At 40.4% G+C, this 16,152-nt stretch overlaps 1 protein-coding gene across 1 annotated transcript in view; it reads left to right on the plus strand.

Moving 5' to 3' along the window:
* Positions 1–15,851, plus strand: part of LOC149257396 (uncharacterized) — a 43,937-nt gene extending 28,086 nt beyond the window's left edge. The window contains exon 5 of the mRNA XM_089371339.1: positions 15,471–15,851. Coding sequence (XP_089227465.1) covers positions 15,471–15,851 — 381 coding nt within the window. The remainder of the gene's footprint in view (positions 1–15,470) is intronic.
* The last annotated feature ends 301 nt before the right edge of the window (positions 15,852–16,152 follow it).

Genomic DNA, 16,152 nt, shown 5'->3' on the forward strand with positions numbered 1-16,152 from the left:
AGGGAGATAGTGAAAGAAGAGCTCCAAAAACTACTCAATGTAAACTTCATTTATCCAATTTCAGATAGCCGATGGGTTTCTCCTTTGGTTATAGTACCCAAAAAGAATGGTAAATGGAGGGTATGCATTGATTACAGGGAATTGAACAAAGCAACCTTGAAGGATCACTTTCCTTTGCCCTTTATCGATCAAGTATTAGATACATTAGCAGGCAAAAAGTACTTTTCATTTCTAGATGGTTTTAGTGGTTATAATCAAATTCAGGTAGCACCTGAGGATCAGGACAAGACCACATTTACCTGTCCATGGGGAACTTTTGCTTATCGAGTGCTTCCTTTTGGATTATGTAATGCACCCGCAACATTCCAAAGAGCAGTACTATAAATCTTTTCTGATCTAATCCATGATTGTGTAGAGGTTTATATGGATGATTTTACAGTTTATGGTAATTCGTTTGAAGAGGCATTAGAAAATTTGGAAAAAGTCCTTATAAGATGTAAAGAGACAAACCTTTCATTAAGCCATGAAAAATGCTTTATGATGTTTACTGAAGGTATTGTTTTAGGACATCATATTTTAGGGGATGGGATTAAAGTTGATAGATCAAAAGTTGAAGTCATCTCCAAATTGCCTATTCCAAATTGTCAAAAAGATGTTAGAAGTTTTCTAGGATTTACTGGATACTATAGAAGATTTATAGAAAACTTCACTAAAATAACATCTCCACTCTTCAAACTACTTACAAAAGACTGTGAATTCAAATGGGATCCTGATTGTCAATCAACATTTGAAACTTTGAAAACAAGAATATCTGAAGCGCCTATCTTGAGAGGACCAAATTGGAAACTCTCTTTCCATATTTCTACAGATGCTTCAGGTACAGCTCTAGGAGCCGCGTTGGGTCAAAAAGATTTAGTTCCTTATGCCATTTACTATACCAGTAAAAATTTGACTCCCACTGAGTTGAACTATACTGTAACTGAAAAAGAGTTCTTAGCTGTTGTTCATGCAATCAATAAGTTTAGACACTATATAACAGGCTATGAAACTTTTATTCATACTGATCATTCTGCGATTAGATATCTAATGAACAAACCTGTTACTAATGGCAAAGTTACAAGATGGCTCCTACTTTTACAGGAATTCAATGTTACTGTGTTGGATAGACCATGGAAGCAAAATACAGTAGCTGATTTCTTATCTAGGATTCAGAATACTGAAGAGGATTCTCCTGTAGAGGATAAGTTTCCTGATGAATATTTATTTGCAGTAACTACTAAGACTCCTTGGTATACAAATATAGCTAACTATTTGGTTATAGGGAACTACCTCCACTTTTATTTCCTAGTGAAAGAAGAAAGGTTATTCAGGAGAGTTCAAAATATTCATGGATTTTCTAATGAATTATTTAAAACAGGGCCAGATCTTGTGATCAGAAGATGTTTTAGGGAAGATGAAATGCTTGATATCCTCAAAGCATGTCATGATGAACCATGCGGCGGACACTTTGCTGACAAAAGGACAACCTATAAAAACCTCTTTTTAGGATATTTTTGGCCATCCCTATTCAAAGATGCAAAACAATATGTCAAAATGTGTGACAGCTGCCAAAGAGTAGGGAAACCTACCCTTTCAAACGAAATGCCATTGCAACCACAGGTACTCATCGAACCCTTTGAAAAATGGGCTTTAGATTTCATTGGACCTATTAATCCACCATCTAAACAAAGAAAGTATATATTGGTATGTACTGATTATGTCATTAAATGGGTAGAAGCCAAAGCATTATTTTCTGCTACTGAAAATTCAGTTGTTAGTTTTCTTTATGAGGATATTTTTACTCGCTTTGGTGTTCCAAGAGAAATTGTGACAGATCAAGGAAGTCAATTCACATCCAACCTGGTGGAGAAGCTGATGGAAGAATACAAAATCAAGCACAGAAAATCTACTCCTTACCATCCGCAAGCAAATGGCTAAGTGGAGTCTACAAACAAAGTTATTGAAGGCATCATCACCAAAACTGTTCATCTACACAGAAGAGATTGGGCAGAAAGGCTTCCTGAAGCCTTGTGGGCCTACAGAACTACATGGAGAAATACAACAGGACATTCTCCCTATGAACTTGTTTATGGGAAAGAAGTCCTGCTCCCCATTGAGTTCCATGTCAAAACTTTCAAGATGGCAGTTCAGTTGGGAATGGATCTATCAGAAACCCAAAAGCATAGAATGGAGCAGTTGAATGAGCTAGATGAGATCAGACAAGAGGCAATCCTAAGAACTAATCTAGTTCAATATCAAAGAGCTAAGTGGGATGACAAATACATCAAGGAGAAAAAGTTTCAAGAAGGATATTGGGCATTGCTATTTGATTCCAAGTTTAAAGATTTTAAAGGAAAATTCTCTCTCTCATTTCACTATTTTGTGACACTCCACTTCATATCATTCCACTTCATTTCATTCCACTCCACTTCATTTCATTCCACTCCATTTCATTTCATTCCGCCAATAAAAATTTTCTTTTCATGACCATTTTCCATTCATTCAATTATCATTTATCCATCTCCATTCAGTCATATGATTGCTGTGTCAGTTTCCGCAGCTGAACCCAGTTTCTGCAGCCATCACTCTGTTTTTCAAAACTGACAGTCAGATGTTAGTTAAATGATCATGAAATCAAATGCAGGTATGACCAAGGACCTATATTGAAGATATGAGGCACCTAAGAGCATCAACAAGGAGTAGCTGATCAAAGGTTAATGGATGAAAAGTGGAAAAAATTCCAAGGTATGGGTAAGATTTATTTCAAATAGCATTTAGAGCACATTTTATATAGTTTTGAAACCACCGCTCCATTATATGCAATGATTGGCGTTGATAGCTCCATAACCGTTCCACGACCTTTATATGATTCCTCCACAAACCTTGCATTTATTTTCAAACGGCCTCATGATCAAGCCTCCGGATTTAACTCATGTTTGGATGTACTTTAACACTCCACCTATAATTATGGGACGTGGTTGATTTGATCACGGCTTTTCTCCGCCGCACAAATTCCGCAGCTTGAGCATGTTTACGTCTACTTAGTAGACATTCAGTTTAAAACTCTGCCGAGCTCACTTTACTCCCCTACTATTCTATTGAAGTCGCGTTTGCATTCCTACCCTATTCACATAAGCCTCCGCTCCGTTCCATAAACTCACTCCCGCTACCTGTTCTCTGTTTTCCATTTACAGTCACTGGTTTTTCTCCATAAATCCTGTCCATCTTCTGCTAACCCAGCCGTCTCACCTCCATTCATCCAATCCCATGCAGACATGTTTAAGACAGGAGGAAAGAATGGGTCCTTTGTTGAGAGCAGAACTGGAAGGGCCCAAATTTATGGAAGGGTATTCACAAGTGAAAAGCATGCTAAGGAAAGCCCAGTGGTTACAATTTATTCAGAAATTCAAAGGCTACAACAAGGAAGTTATGAAGACTTTTGCGAGGTCCTTTGACGACATAGAAGCAGAGATTGGAGACCTTAAATTCACAGTCACAGAGGCATCCATAGCAGCTGCAACTGAACTTCCACAGGAGGGAGAACGGTGGTTCAAAAATAAGAGCTTTGACGAGAGAGCATGGAGGGTTATCCTACGAAATCCAGGTATGGATGTTGTGGGGAAAAATGCCTATGCAGGACGATCCTATCCACCTAAGGTGTGACAGTGCCTTAGCAACAAACGAATACAGCTATTATGATTTCTTCCCTTATGAAATGTGAAAGAGGGGAGATTGGTAGACTTACCGTTGTCTTCCGGTTGTCCCTCGATCTAGATCCTCTTCTCTTTGTGTGTCCACAGCTACTTGTCTCCTCGCTTGCTCAAGAGAACAGCTACTTGAATCCCACGAGATCACAAGAGAACAGCTACCTGTGACAAGAGAACAACTACTTGCGACAAGAGAAGAACACAATACAAAGGCAAATATACATATTCATAAATGATTCAGGATTAGAAGCAAATCAAATACACTAATGCAATCATACAAAATACACCAGCATATAGGAAAGAATCAAGATAGCTTTATTAATAAGTAACAGGGTTCAGGAAGAGATACAACCCATAGGGCTCCAATCCAGCATCTCCTTCCCAACAGAATGGAATTCCTTCTTGAGCTCCCTTCAAAGCATTAAGCACCCAATGTTTCCAGTCACAAACCAACAACAATTCTTTGCAATCACAAAATTCCCGCCTCTAGATCCCATGGAGGAGAGATCCATATATAGATATTTGGAGAGAGGATGAGTCAGCTTGAGATCTGACTAGTGTCCTCTCCCTCTCTCAGTTCTTGAGTCCACTTGGAGGTTCTTGCTTCCACTTGGAGATTTGGAACCTCTTACTCATCACCAGTCGAATTCCTTGATGCAAGTGTCATTTTGGAAGCTTCCTGGGCATTGACACCTTGAGGAATGACTCTGCCACATGTCCAAACTCGCTCAGCGCAGGTAGCTAGTGTTGGAGTTGACATTCAACGCAGGTAGCCAGTGTAGCAGTTGACATTCAGCGCAGATGCTCAGTGGAGCAGTTGACATGATCCAGAATTGGCTTGTTTTTGAGTGTTTTCAGGTGGAGAACTTCTGTGAATTGCTGTGGTTAGTTTGCCTTGTTCCTCTAGGGGTAGGAACAACATGTTTAGGGACTTTGGATCCCTTAGTTTATGGACATTTCATGCTCAATGCTGTAAGGCACAAAAATGTCTATAACAGTTGCCCCCTAAAGTATGAGGCCATTTATCAGGTGAAATGCTTTATCCAGGAGGGTCCGAAGTTCATCCATCTGCTAGGAGGAGACCTGTAATAAAATACAATACAATACATTATGATTCATACTGCTTTCATGATCTAGCTGAGGCGGGCATTCCCATGCTCAGCTTTATAAATTCATTTTTGTACATAGAACAGATGATCGTCTGATGGTAGACTGATAATTTTGGCGAAATTATCATCCTTTGAGTAGGATGATCATCTGCTGCAATGATGTACATGTCAAATGTCTTTATCTTTCCTGAATATATATATCGCAGCCCGGATGGATGAAACTAGATCCGGGGTCTTCAAACTCGTTCGATCTTCACTCTAAGTACAAGTCGATCCATGTGAGAATTGCGCTGAAGTCGAACATGGAAAGATATCGCTTGATTACCGGTCAATGATGTAAACCGTTAACAAGCGCGAGAGGAATCACCGATAATGATAATGACCCTCAAGGTACTGCAGTACAATTCACGTGGTGTGAATAAAGGACTTGGCGTCGAACACCACGCAAAATCTTCTGGTCGAAGGTCATTGATGTATACCTGTCGCCGGAAGTGAGAAACTTGCCATTGAGGCATGCAAGCTTCAAAGTACTGAAGGGGTTGTTCCTAGATCAACTTCTTGGATAATGAGCTGATGTCGACAAGAAGCGATCTGTCACAGGAGGGCCTTAATGAATCCCACATCAGTGACACGGAACGGAGCTAATGATTTTAATGGAGGTGAAAACGATCTGTGACATATGATTCAGGGTGGCGGTCATGAATGGATGAAGGATAATGTATGGCAGTGGATGGGACCCGGTTGACTCTTTCTGAACGACTTCTCTTGAACATATGGCAACACTGATGCGATGGATTGGTAGCATTACCCCAAATATGGATGGTATGGCGAGACCATGGTGATGTGACCGGTGAATGAAACAACCCAACCCGAATGTGGTACGGAGGAAAAGTGTCATGTTCAAGAGCGACCTGCTACCATCAAAGTTTTCTTGATTTTTCCCAATTTTTCCCCAGTCATTGCTGACCAGTACCTCTTTATTTTTGTCAAGCTTGAGGAGGATAACATATGCTTGTTCTATAACCTGCCCTTCGGGCAAGCCCATCGCTATGTTTTAACGAGCTTAGCGATAGTGAAACTCGTTCTCGTCTAAAGACAAGTTTGTCGCTATTTAATAATTTTAACGAGTCTAACGACAAGGATAACTCGGTCCTTTTCATTTTTAGAGAGTCTGAAAAGGTACATAAAGTTAACTCCAAAATTCCTTTTTCGTCATCTAATCCCTTAAGTCCGAAAAAGTATAAAACAATACAGAAGGGATGAGTTTTCGATAATTTTAACGAGCCGAATAAAACAAGCGCTCAACCTTTTTGTGCAATAATCCCTCAGGTCCAAAAAGATTAAAATCTAGAGGAGGGATAGCTCTTCCTGTCCTTTAACGAGCTGGAAGGCCAAAACTCGGCAATCTTTTCATATTTTTACGAGTCAATTGAAAAGAGCTTAAAGAAGACTCGTCTTTTGAGGAACGAGTGATAAACAGGGATAGCAGCAGATTCCAGGTACAGGTTGGAATTTTCCAATCACGGCAGTGTCACAAGGATGGCTAGGTGAAATCACTCTTCACAGCTGTTCCTCAAAATGGGTAAACAATCATATGGAGGTGAACGATCGGCCAAATGAAAAGTGGAGGCGGCAGGTGCAAACACGACCAAGGCTTTAACGGCTGATAAATTTACGATCACGGTGGTTATTTACCAAGGATAGGTTCATTTTTTAATGAGCTTGAACTCTGGAGGAAACTCTTGCTCACAATCGCTTTTCTATTTTTTAACGAGCATAAATTCCGCGTTAAAACTGCTCGATCTTGCGTTTATTTTTTAACGAGCATGAACTTTATGCTAAAACTGCTCGATTACCCAGTCATTTGATAAGAGTGTCTCATCAAGATTCTATTTTTTATGGAGCTTCATCTCACTAATCTTTGCTCCCTATCCTTTCTTTATGCAAGTTCGGAAACGGCTAATCCTACGAGTTTAAAGGGTTAGACCTACAGGTTTAAAGGGAGGACCTAAAAATTTAAAAAATAAATAGTCGCCCCTTGCTTGCACTCCAAAAGGTTTGCATGCCCCCAGGTATAAAACAGAGTTTCAAGGTTACCTCTACTTACCCTCCGCCAAAACATTTGTTTTAATCGAGAGAGGCTCACCTCTTTCAGGTTACCCAAAGATTGTCTCGTTACTCTTTCAAACAAAACACTTCCTCGGCAATGTCTACCGAAATAGACAAGGGTGAATGACTCTGGTGCCAAACACGTAACTTTGACAAAAGAATCCTATTCTAGAACAACCCCTCTTCCAACCACGGACGGGGTACGGACTAGTCATATTCTCCCGCGGAAACCTACCCTATACCCAAAGTTTTCCTGCCGAAGCAGGCCAGGACGCATGCCCCCTGGGTTCCAGTCATATCCTCCCGGATTACTCGCGCTCATCAGGAGGACGGACCGTGGGTTGAGACACTTCTTGCATGAATAGACCATTTAGGGATGGTGCATGACTATTTGCGATGTGTGATTCGGGAAACGAAAGTTGGTCCACGAGCTTGACCATTCTTCCTTCATGCGGAAAACACATTACTCTAAAGAGTGAGGAGACTACAGCTCCCATGCAATATATATAGTCTCGTCCAAGGAGTAGGTTATAATCCAAGGGTCCTTGAACGACCATCACGTTCATTTGAACGATCTTCCCTTTCAATGTTATAGGCACATTGGGGAGGATCCCTAAAGGTCGACTGGTTCCTTTATCAAAACCTGATAGATTTCTCATCTCAGGTAAAAGTGCTGGCGAACCAAGCGCTTTCCAAGCAATAGAGGAAAGGATACTCACAGATGCCCCTTCATCAATGATAGTGCCAGCCATTACCATTCTGTATATTTGACAAATAATTCTGAATGGTATACTGGTTGGCAACCGGGGTCTGCCTAGTTGGTTCCAATCAAAGGACACAACCAGGTTGCTTGGTGGTGGGATCGAATATACGGCCGGATATCGCTTCGATGAACTTCCTTCCTGCGATAAAGGAATGGTGGCATTGCCCCCTTGATCATAAGAGTCAGTGCTGATGAAGAGAATCTGGACGGTGTCGTCTTTATTCTCCTCTGTGATGGTGTCATTCGAAGATGGAGCCTCTGAAGGCAAAACCGGGTCAACTGCCGTATCAACCTTTTGACTTTCGTCAGGCATGGATCCAGACGGTTCTTCTTCAATGACAGATGCTTTGGCTGACCACCTAAGTGGCTCAGCCGGATTCTCAACTAGTGAGGGACTTGGCAGGAGTCTTTGATATCCAGGAGGGAGATGCGCTCGTAAAATCGGGCGATCTTCCAGAACTCTTTTTGCCTCGTCTAAGAAGGGACAACGGTGGATGGCGTGATCGCCTTCACACAGTCTGCAGGGAAATTTAGCTCTCCCGCTCTGTCCTGGAGCTTCACTCCCACTAGTTGACGGTGAGCAGTCGACATGGCTATCAGAGGTCGATGCTACCGAATTGTGCAAACGGGGGGACCAGTCTCTTAGTATCCGTGGGATACAGGGACAATCTCTATGGAAGTGGTCTCCCCTGCATATGACGCATGGCGATTTAGGCCTTACGAGTGCGGTGTGTGGATTTTTGTTAGATGACACTTGTTTGCCCCCAGTCGCCTTAGACTCCTTCTTCTTCTTCTCTTTCTTCTCCTTAGGAACCTGGTTTTTAATTCGACCAGTTCCGTCAAGCGAAGAGGAAGGAGGGGAGGAAGATGAAGTTGAAGGCTGGGAGGCAACTCTTGTCTGATCTAACTGTTGACTCGACTGTTCAGGAATGGTGGTATTCTGAACGACATTGGTTGAAAAGAGCCAAACTGGTAGGCCAATTGTCAGTCCTGGAAGCGACAATGTGGCCATGTGGGGCGCACCAACATCTCCCCAAGAGGAGAAGGGACTAGGATTTCCACCCAAGGGAACTCCTTGGTTGGTGTGCTCCATCTTTTCAACCTAAAGATCAACGCAGGATTAAAGGGTGATTGTTCCATTTAAAATAAATTGTTAACGACGCTTTTAGACACAACTTGCTTTTTCAGTTTTAAAGAGTCGAGAAAAAGCTAAAGATGACTCTAGTCTCCTTCGATGTTTTAACGAGCCCGAAGTGACAAATGCTCGGATGGACTTTTTCTGTTATAGAGTCTGAAAAAGGCCAAAAGAAACTGCTCTGGAGTTCTAGGCAGAGGGTGTGCCAAACTTTTCGCAAAACCGCATAATACTTTTTAGGGTACGGGTGGTCGATCTTCGTGAATGCTGTGTTCACTGCATTGCGATCAGTAGGGCGGCCGACACGGCTTCCTAAGGATAAAAGATATATGCCTATAGGGGTCTCCCAATATATACACGACGGTACGTGGGAGCACAATCCGTACTAGCGCTACCGTCTCTCAGGAGGAATCACCCACCTTCTTCGAGATCGACAGTCACTAGGCTTAACGACGCCGGAACACGTCTCTAGCCTAGACCTCTATGTTGTGCGTTATGTTACAAAGCGTTGTTAGGTTCATTCAGTTTATTTTAGGTTGATCTTTTTAAAGTTTGCCTTTCAAGGTTCACCACAAGATGTATGATACAAATTCCTAAATGCAGTCTAAGATGATAAGCAAGCTTTATTATCTTTTCAACTTTGAAAATCCTAGCTACTAAGGGAAAAGAATAACACTATCTTTTCTCAAAGAGCAATCAACACACTCTAATGCACTTTCCCTAAATCCAACATGCAAACTATCAAATGCAAAATGCACAATGCAGGTGTTTGTTTTCCACTTTCTTAGTATAAATGCCTACAAAGAAAGCTTTTTGCACAATTTTGAATTTGCTTTTAAGATGATCAATACAAACAAGTTCACTTTCTTCGAAATCAACAAGGATAGAAGAGATTACAATCACTTTGCGATTTTCAAAATAAAGACTTGTTTTGACACTTTGAAAGAGACAAATTCAAACCAATAAGCAAAAGTAAAACTATAATCAATCTGAAGAACAGCCAATGAACTCTCTTCTAAGATCACTATCAATCAGATCTGAATCAAAGGCTACAGAATGACTACTTTACTCATGCAAAGGAAGACTGTAAATGACGCCACAAACACATAAAAACATTCACAATCTTTTTGTACAAAAAAGAGGCGGAATCTAAGCAAAGAAAAGGTTTATCAAACTGGTACCTATGCTGGTTAAAGGCTGCAAAAACAGAGATCAAAACAGGGCAACAGAGGACAAAGAACCCCAGCTTCACAAGGCCAAACTGGTTCAGCGCAACCTCAACACTGAGGACTTGACATTCAGCGCAGGTAGCCCCTTTGGGACCTGCGTTGAAATGCAGACTGCCTTCACAGCAATTGCGCTGAAAGAGAAACTCTCGTTTCCCTTGGGTTCTGGGTCATAAAATGCTCAAAAATCAACTGTTTCAGGCCAAATCAGAAACACAAGCAAGGTATAAATAGAGGGATACTTTGATAGGGTACTAAAGACTATCACAAGGATCATCAAATCATTTGTGGATCTAGTTTAGATCATAGACAAGTCCAACAACTGGATCAAAGCATCAACTTTCTACTTTGCATCCGGGAAAGATGCAGTTCAATAGTTGCTGTCAAGTCTATGAAGTAAACAAATGACGGAAACACAAATGAAATGAATAAACAAGTTCTTCCCCAGCGGAGTCGCCAATTTGTTGTGGGGAAAAATGCCTATGCAGGACGATCCTATCCACCTAAGGTGTGACAGTGCCTTAGCAACAAACGAATACAGCTATTATGATTTCTTCCTTTATGAAATGTGAAAGAGGGGAGATTGGTAGACTTACCGTTGTCTTCCGATTGTCCCTCGATCTAGATCCTCTTCTCTTTGTCTGTCCACAGCTACTTGTCTCCTCGCTTGCTCAAGAGAACAGCTACTTGAATCCCACGAGATCACAAGAGAACAACTACCTGTGACAAGAGAACAGCTACTTGAATCCCACGAGATCACAAGAGAACAGCTACCTGTGACAAGAGAACAGCTACTTGCGACAAGAGAAGAACACAATACAAAGGCAAATATACATATTCATAAATGATTCAGGATTAGAAGCAAATCAAATACACTAATGCAATCATACAAAATACACCAGCATATAGGAAAGAATCAAGATAGCTTTATTAATAAGTAACAGGGTTCAGGAAGAGATACAACCCATAGGGCTCCAATCCAGCATCTCCTTCCCAGCAGAATGGAATTCCTTCTTGAGCTCCCTTCAAAGCATTAAGCACCCAATGTTTCCAGTCACAAACCAACAGCAATTCTTTGCAATCACAAAATTCCCGCCTCTAGATCCCATGGAGGAGAGATCCATATATAGATATTTGGAGAGAGGATGAGTCAGCTTGAGATCTGACTAGTGTCCTCTCCCTCTCTCAGTTCTTGAGTCCACTTGGAGGTTCTTGCTTCCACTTGGAGATTTGGAACCTCTTACTCATCACCAGTCGAATTCCTTGATGCAAGTGTCATTTTGGAAGCTTCCTGGGCATTGATACCTTGAGGAATGACTCTGCCACATGTCCAAACTCGCTCAGTGCAGGTAGCTAGTGTTGGAGTTGACATTCAACGCAGGTAGCCAGTGTAGGAGTTGACATTCAGCGCAGATGCTCAGTGGAGCAGTTGACATGATCCAGAATTGGCTTGTTTTTGAGTGTTTTCAGGTGGAGAACTTCTGTGAATTGTTGTGGTTAGTTTTCCTTGTTCCTCTAGGGGTAGGAACAACATGTTTAGGGACTTTGGATCCCTTAGTTTATGGACATTTCATGCTCAATGCTGTAAGGCACAAAAATGTCTATAACAATGGATGTAACCATCTTTAATAGAGGAATCCCTGTCTCTGCTTTACAAGAAAAATGGGCTAGTTTACTATTAATAATCCAGAAATTCATTACCTGTGAGGGAAGATTCGGGTCAATGTACATGTATCACACCCGGTTGCTGATGAATTTTCTAGAGAACCAAACTCTTAATTTGCCCTATTTCTTGCTAAATAGCCTGAAGGAAACGTCCACCACAGTTCAAAAGAATCTGGGGGACGTAGAACCCCACTTGTATCACCACGACCTTGTGAAAATATTGATAGAAAAACATTTAAAAGAAAAGAAGGAGACATGGGAGCAATTTTTGGTCATAAATTTCTTTAAAGATCCACAAGAAACCCCTGAAAGCAGCACATCAAGGAGAAGCAGAAGAAAGAGAACAAGTGATAAAATTCAAGATACTCCTACTAACATAGTTGAAGAAACTAGTATGGAAGAAAAACTGTCTGAAAGTCGGAAGGAAAAGACTGAGGGTAAGAAGCCAAGAAAATCAAAGGGGAAAAGAAATATTGAGGCTGTCCATCAAACCCCAGAATCTTCCTCAGAAGGAGACCATCAAGTACTGTTTGAAAGACTAGTTTACCTTCAGGAACAGTCAGCTGCAGCAAAGAAGAAAGGAAAAGAAAAACAAAGTGGGGAGAAAGAAGACACTAGCCCACAAAATTTGAGGAGAAGTTCTAGACTAAAAGGGAAGTTGAGAAAAATACAAACTAAAGGGCCCCATTTTATTGATTTAGGAGGGGAAACACCGGAACAACCTTCAGCAATTCCTCCTAGCCATGGTCCCCACCATACTCCTATTCCTCAACCAGATTTTGACATGAGTCCTTCTCGGCCAGATTTTGAAATCAGTCCTTCTCAACAGGATTTTGGGGTCAGCCCAAGAAAGACCACACCTGAGATAGACCCGAACCAGCAAGAAATGTATGATTATATAGAGTCCTTGGAGAAAACGGCCACAGATCCAGGCACTTCATCTGCCCAGCCTAATACAGCTCAAGAAGCTCAAATACAATCACTAAAACAGGAAGTTTTTGAGCTATAGGTTTTAAATAGACACATTAAAAGAGAAAATGAAACATTGAAGGAACAAGGAAGATCAGATAAGATTATTCATGACAATACCATGTTTCATCTTGGGCTATGGCAGAAGAAAAATAGAAAATTAAAGAAAAAGAACAGAAGGTTGAGCAGGGCTCTCATCAACCTTAAATTCAGGTGTCTAATGAGGAAGCCGAGGATGGTAATGGTCCCAAGAAAGAAGAAAAGAAGGCTGGATGTATTGGCAGAGGTCTTAGAACACATGAACTGAAGGAGGGTGATCAAAGTTTTGGTTGCATGGGGACATGAAACACCTTCACAGTGGGGGTATGTAGAGCTTTGAAATTACACCTCTCTTACACATTTTTCCCAGACTTTTTCCCTCACCAGCACTCCATAAGCTATCAGATATCATTGCATATTGATTTTAAAAGAGCATTTAAGTGGTTTTTTGACTATGTTTTTGTGTTTGCTGTTTGAACTAGATTTTGCTCATTAGCTGCGGAATCCAATCACTTTCCGCAGCTGATTCAACTTTCCACAGCTGTTTTTGTTAAACTCTATGTTGCAGGTGTCACCAGGCAAAACAAGCCACATGGGCAAGTTAGAAATGACCTGGACATGGATCAGGTCCTATTGGTTCAGCCGAATTCATCAAGGGAAGCTATGGTCAATGGTGGTCAAACGGTGGTCCAATGTAAGAGTCCTACGGTAGCCAGAATCTGTTTTCCAACACGTGAAAGATTCTGAAGGATGCGTGGCCGTTCCTCACTCTCTGGGGTATGTTACCACCTGTAGACTGATCCATTACGAGAATCTAACAACCATAGTTGATAGATTTAATATTTTCGGCAACTAGTACGCTAAATCCATGGACGTTGTCCTTTATGTGTCCTGTGTTCACGCAGTTCTACAAGAAAACAGTTATGTAAACTTTGTTATAAATAACGCGTTTCTATAACGCATAGTCTTAGTCTTTTGTTAATGTAATTTTGTTGTTCAAGTTCATTGTGCCGTGACACTAGTTTTATTGCTGTAACTGTGTTTTGAAATATATGAGAAGACTTTGTTTCTACATGATTGTGTGAACATAATCTTGGATTGATAGCCTGTTGACCGAGGCTGTGCAGAGGGCCCCTGTACGTTGAGGTTTCGTTTTCATTTTTTTTTTTTCATTATTCTGTAAAGTTTCATGCATTGTTCCCTTATTTCCATTGCATATATTCCACCTGTGTATATTTCAAATGTCATGGTATTAACATTCCACTTCTGTTCATGATTTTACAGCTTTGTATAACACTGATCAGTGCATGTATGTTTCAGGATAGAGTAGGCAACCCGGGCATCTGCATATAATTTTCACAATGACTAAAGACATGGGATTAATTCTCTGCTGACTTTGTTTTTCCTAGTTTTTAATTCCAGTTCTGTTTTGTTGATTTCAGTTTTGTTTACTTGCTTTTTTAGTTAGCTTAAATATTAAATTGTTCATATCATTGACGGTTACCTCCGAAATCCATAGCTAGACTAACTGGCGAGGGATCAAATTATGAATGTGTGATTTGATTTTAGTTTTACTTTTCTGCAATTAGATATTAAATTGCTCATATCATTGATGGTTGCCTCCAAAAGCCATAGCTAGACTAACTGGCGAGGGATCGAATTATGAATGTGTGATTTGATTTTAGTTTTACTTTTCCGCAATTAGATATTAAATTGCTCATATCATTGATGGTTACCTCCGAAAGCCATAGCTAGACTAACTCGCGAGGGATCAGATTATGAATGTTGTGATTTGGTTTTAGTTTTACTTTTCTGCAATTAGATATCAGATTTCTCATGTTATTGACGATTATCTCCGAAAGCCGTAGCTAGACTAATAGCGAGAGATCGAACTATGAATGATGTAATTTAATTTTAGTTTTACTTTCCTTGCAATTTTTTATTTCTTTGAGTGCAGTAGCTTAAATCATTTTTCTGTATTTAGACAGCAGCAGAGATGATAGTTTCATGATCAGTAGTTCATTACTTATTTGTTTTAGATAGCAGCACATCTTTCATTCTTGTTCAAGCATTACTGTCATCATTAGTACATTCTAAGATCTTCTGAAGTGTTAAGTGCTGGAAACCATTATAGAGGACATAATTGCCTAAAATCCATATCCATGCTTGCCTTCTAAAGACCTAGAAATAGCCATTCACATTAGGAGATAAACGAAGATAAAAACCCCCAAAACAAAATAAAAATTGAAAAACGACAAAAATATAGGAAAGAGGCTATCTTGCACATATAGTGCGCCACACTTTATCAGTTTATGACTCCCAGATTGATAATTAATGTAGCAATTTAGGGCACACTAAATTGACCAAACACATACTACATTTGAGTTTGAGGCAAAGGATGTCAATCCTTTGGATCAGATGGACATCCGCAGGAAAACAGGAGAAATGGTTTCTTCAACCTTCACACAGATTGCCCTTACTGCTTCTAAACTACAACTGTCTTTGAACAATGTTCAATCACAGCTCAAACTAGAGAAAATTCCCTCTCTGGCCAAAGAAAACAAAATTAAATATTTAGAGGAAATGGTGATCAAAGCAGGCTTTGATCCAGGTAATTAAACGACCATGGAAGATATTATTAAAAAGAAGAATGCTTACATAGCATCTCTGAGGAATTAATTGAAGCTACCTGCCATTGAATATCCTCAGGCAAAGGAGTTAGGAGAAATAGAGATACAGAAAGAAGAAATGTTGAAGCTACTGATGGAACAGAGTGCACAGATTAAAGAAATGGAGGCAGAGATGGATAAATTGATCAAAGAGAAAGAACGAAGTTCTCAATTTGCTATGGTTCCTCTTGATGCAGTGCCTATTACATCACTACTTCAAACAGGTGTTCCTACAAAAGCTACAACAGTAGGAGCATCCTCCTCTACAACACCTCCCACATCAACTGCAGATGATTCAATCAAGCTGGCCCAATCCATGGAAAACATGTCGATACAGGGAGAAGAAATAAAAAAGTTAAGAGGGGATGTAAAGACCCTACAAGAGCAGAACACAAGATATGAGAATTATCTCTTGACATAGATGCAAAAATCCCATACACTTTCCCACAGATTGTAGCAAATGGGAAAAGAAACTGCCATGGGTAATACCCTAGCACAAGTTAAAGAGAACATTTGGAAAAGGATAAATGAAGTCGTGATAGAAATCTGGCCTTCTATACAAATTATATTTGAGCAGAAGGAATTAATTGAAAGATCCAGTGAAGCTATTGAAGAAATCAAAGTGCAATTGGGTGATAAAACCAGTGAAGCTACAAAGCTCATCAAGTTCCCTAATTCCAAAAAAAATAAGGAACTAGAAGAAATGGAGATTGAGGGCAGAA

This window comes from Pinus tabuliformis, chromosome 6 (genome assembly GCF_031772625.1).
Source record: "Pinus tabuliformis cultivar Carrire ecotype Pingquan chromosome 6, CPIR1, whole genome shotgun sequence".
Lineage (NCBI taxonomy): Eukaryota > Viridiplantae > Streptophyta > Pinopsida > Pinales > Pinaceae > Pinus > Pinus tabuliformis.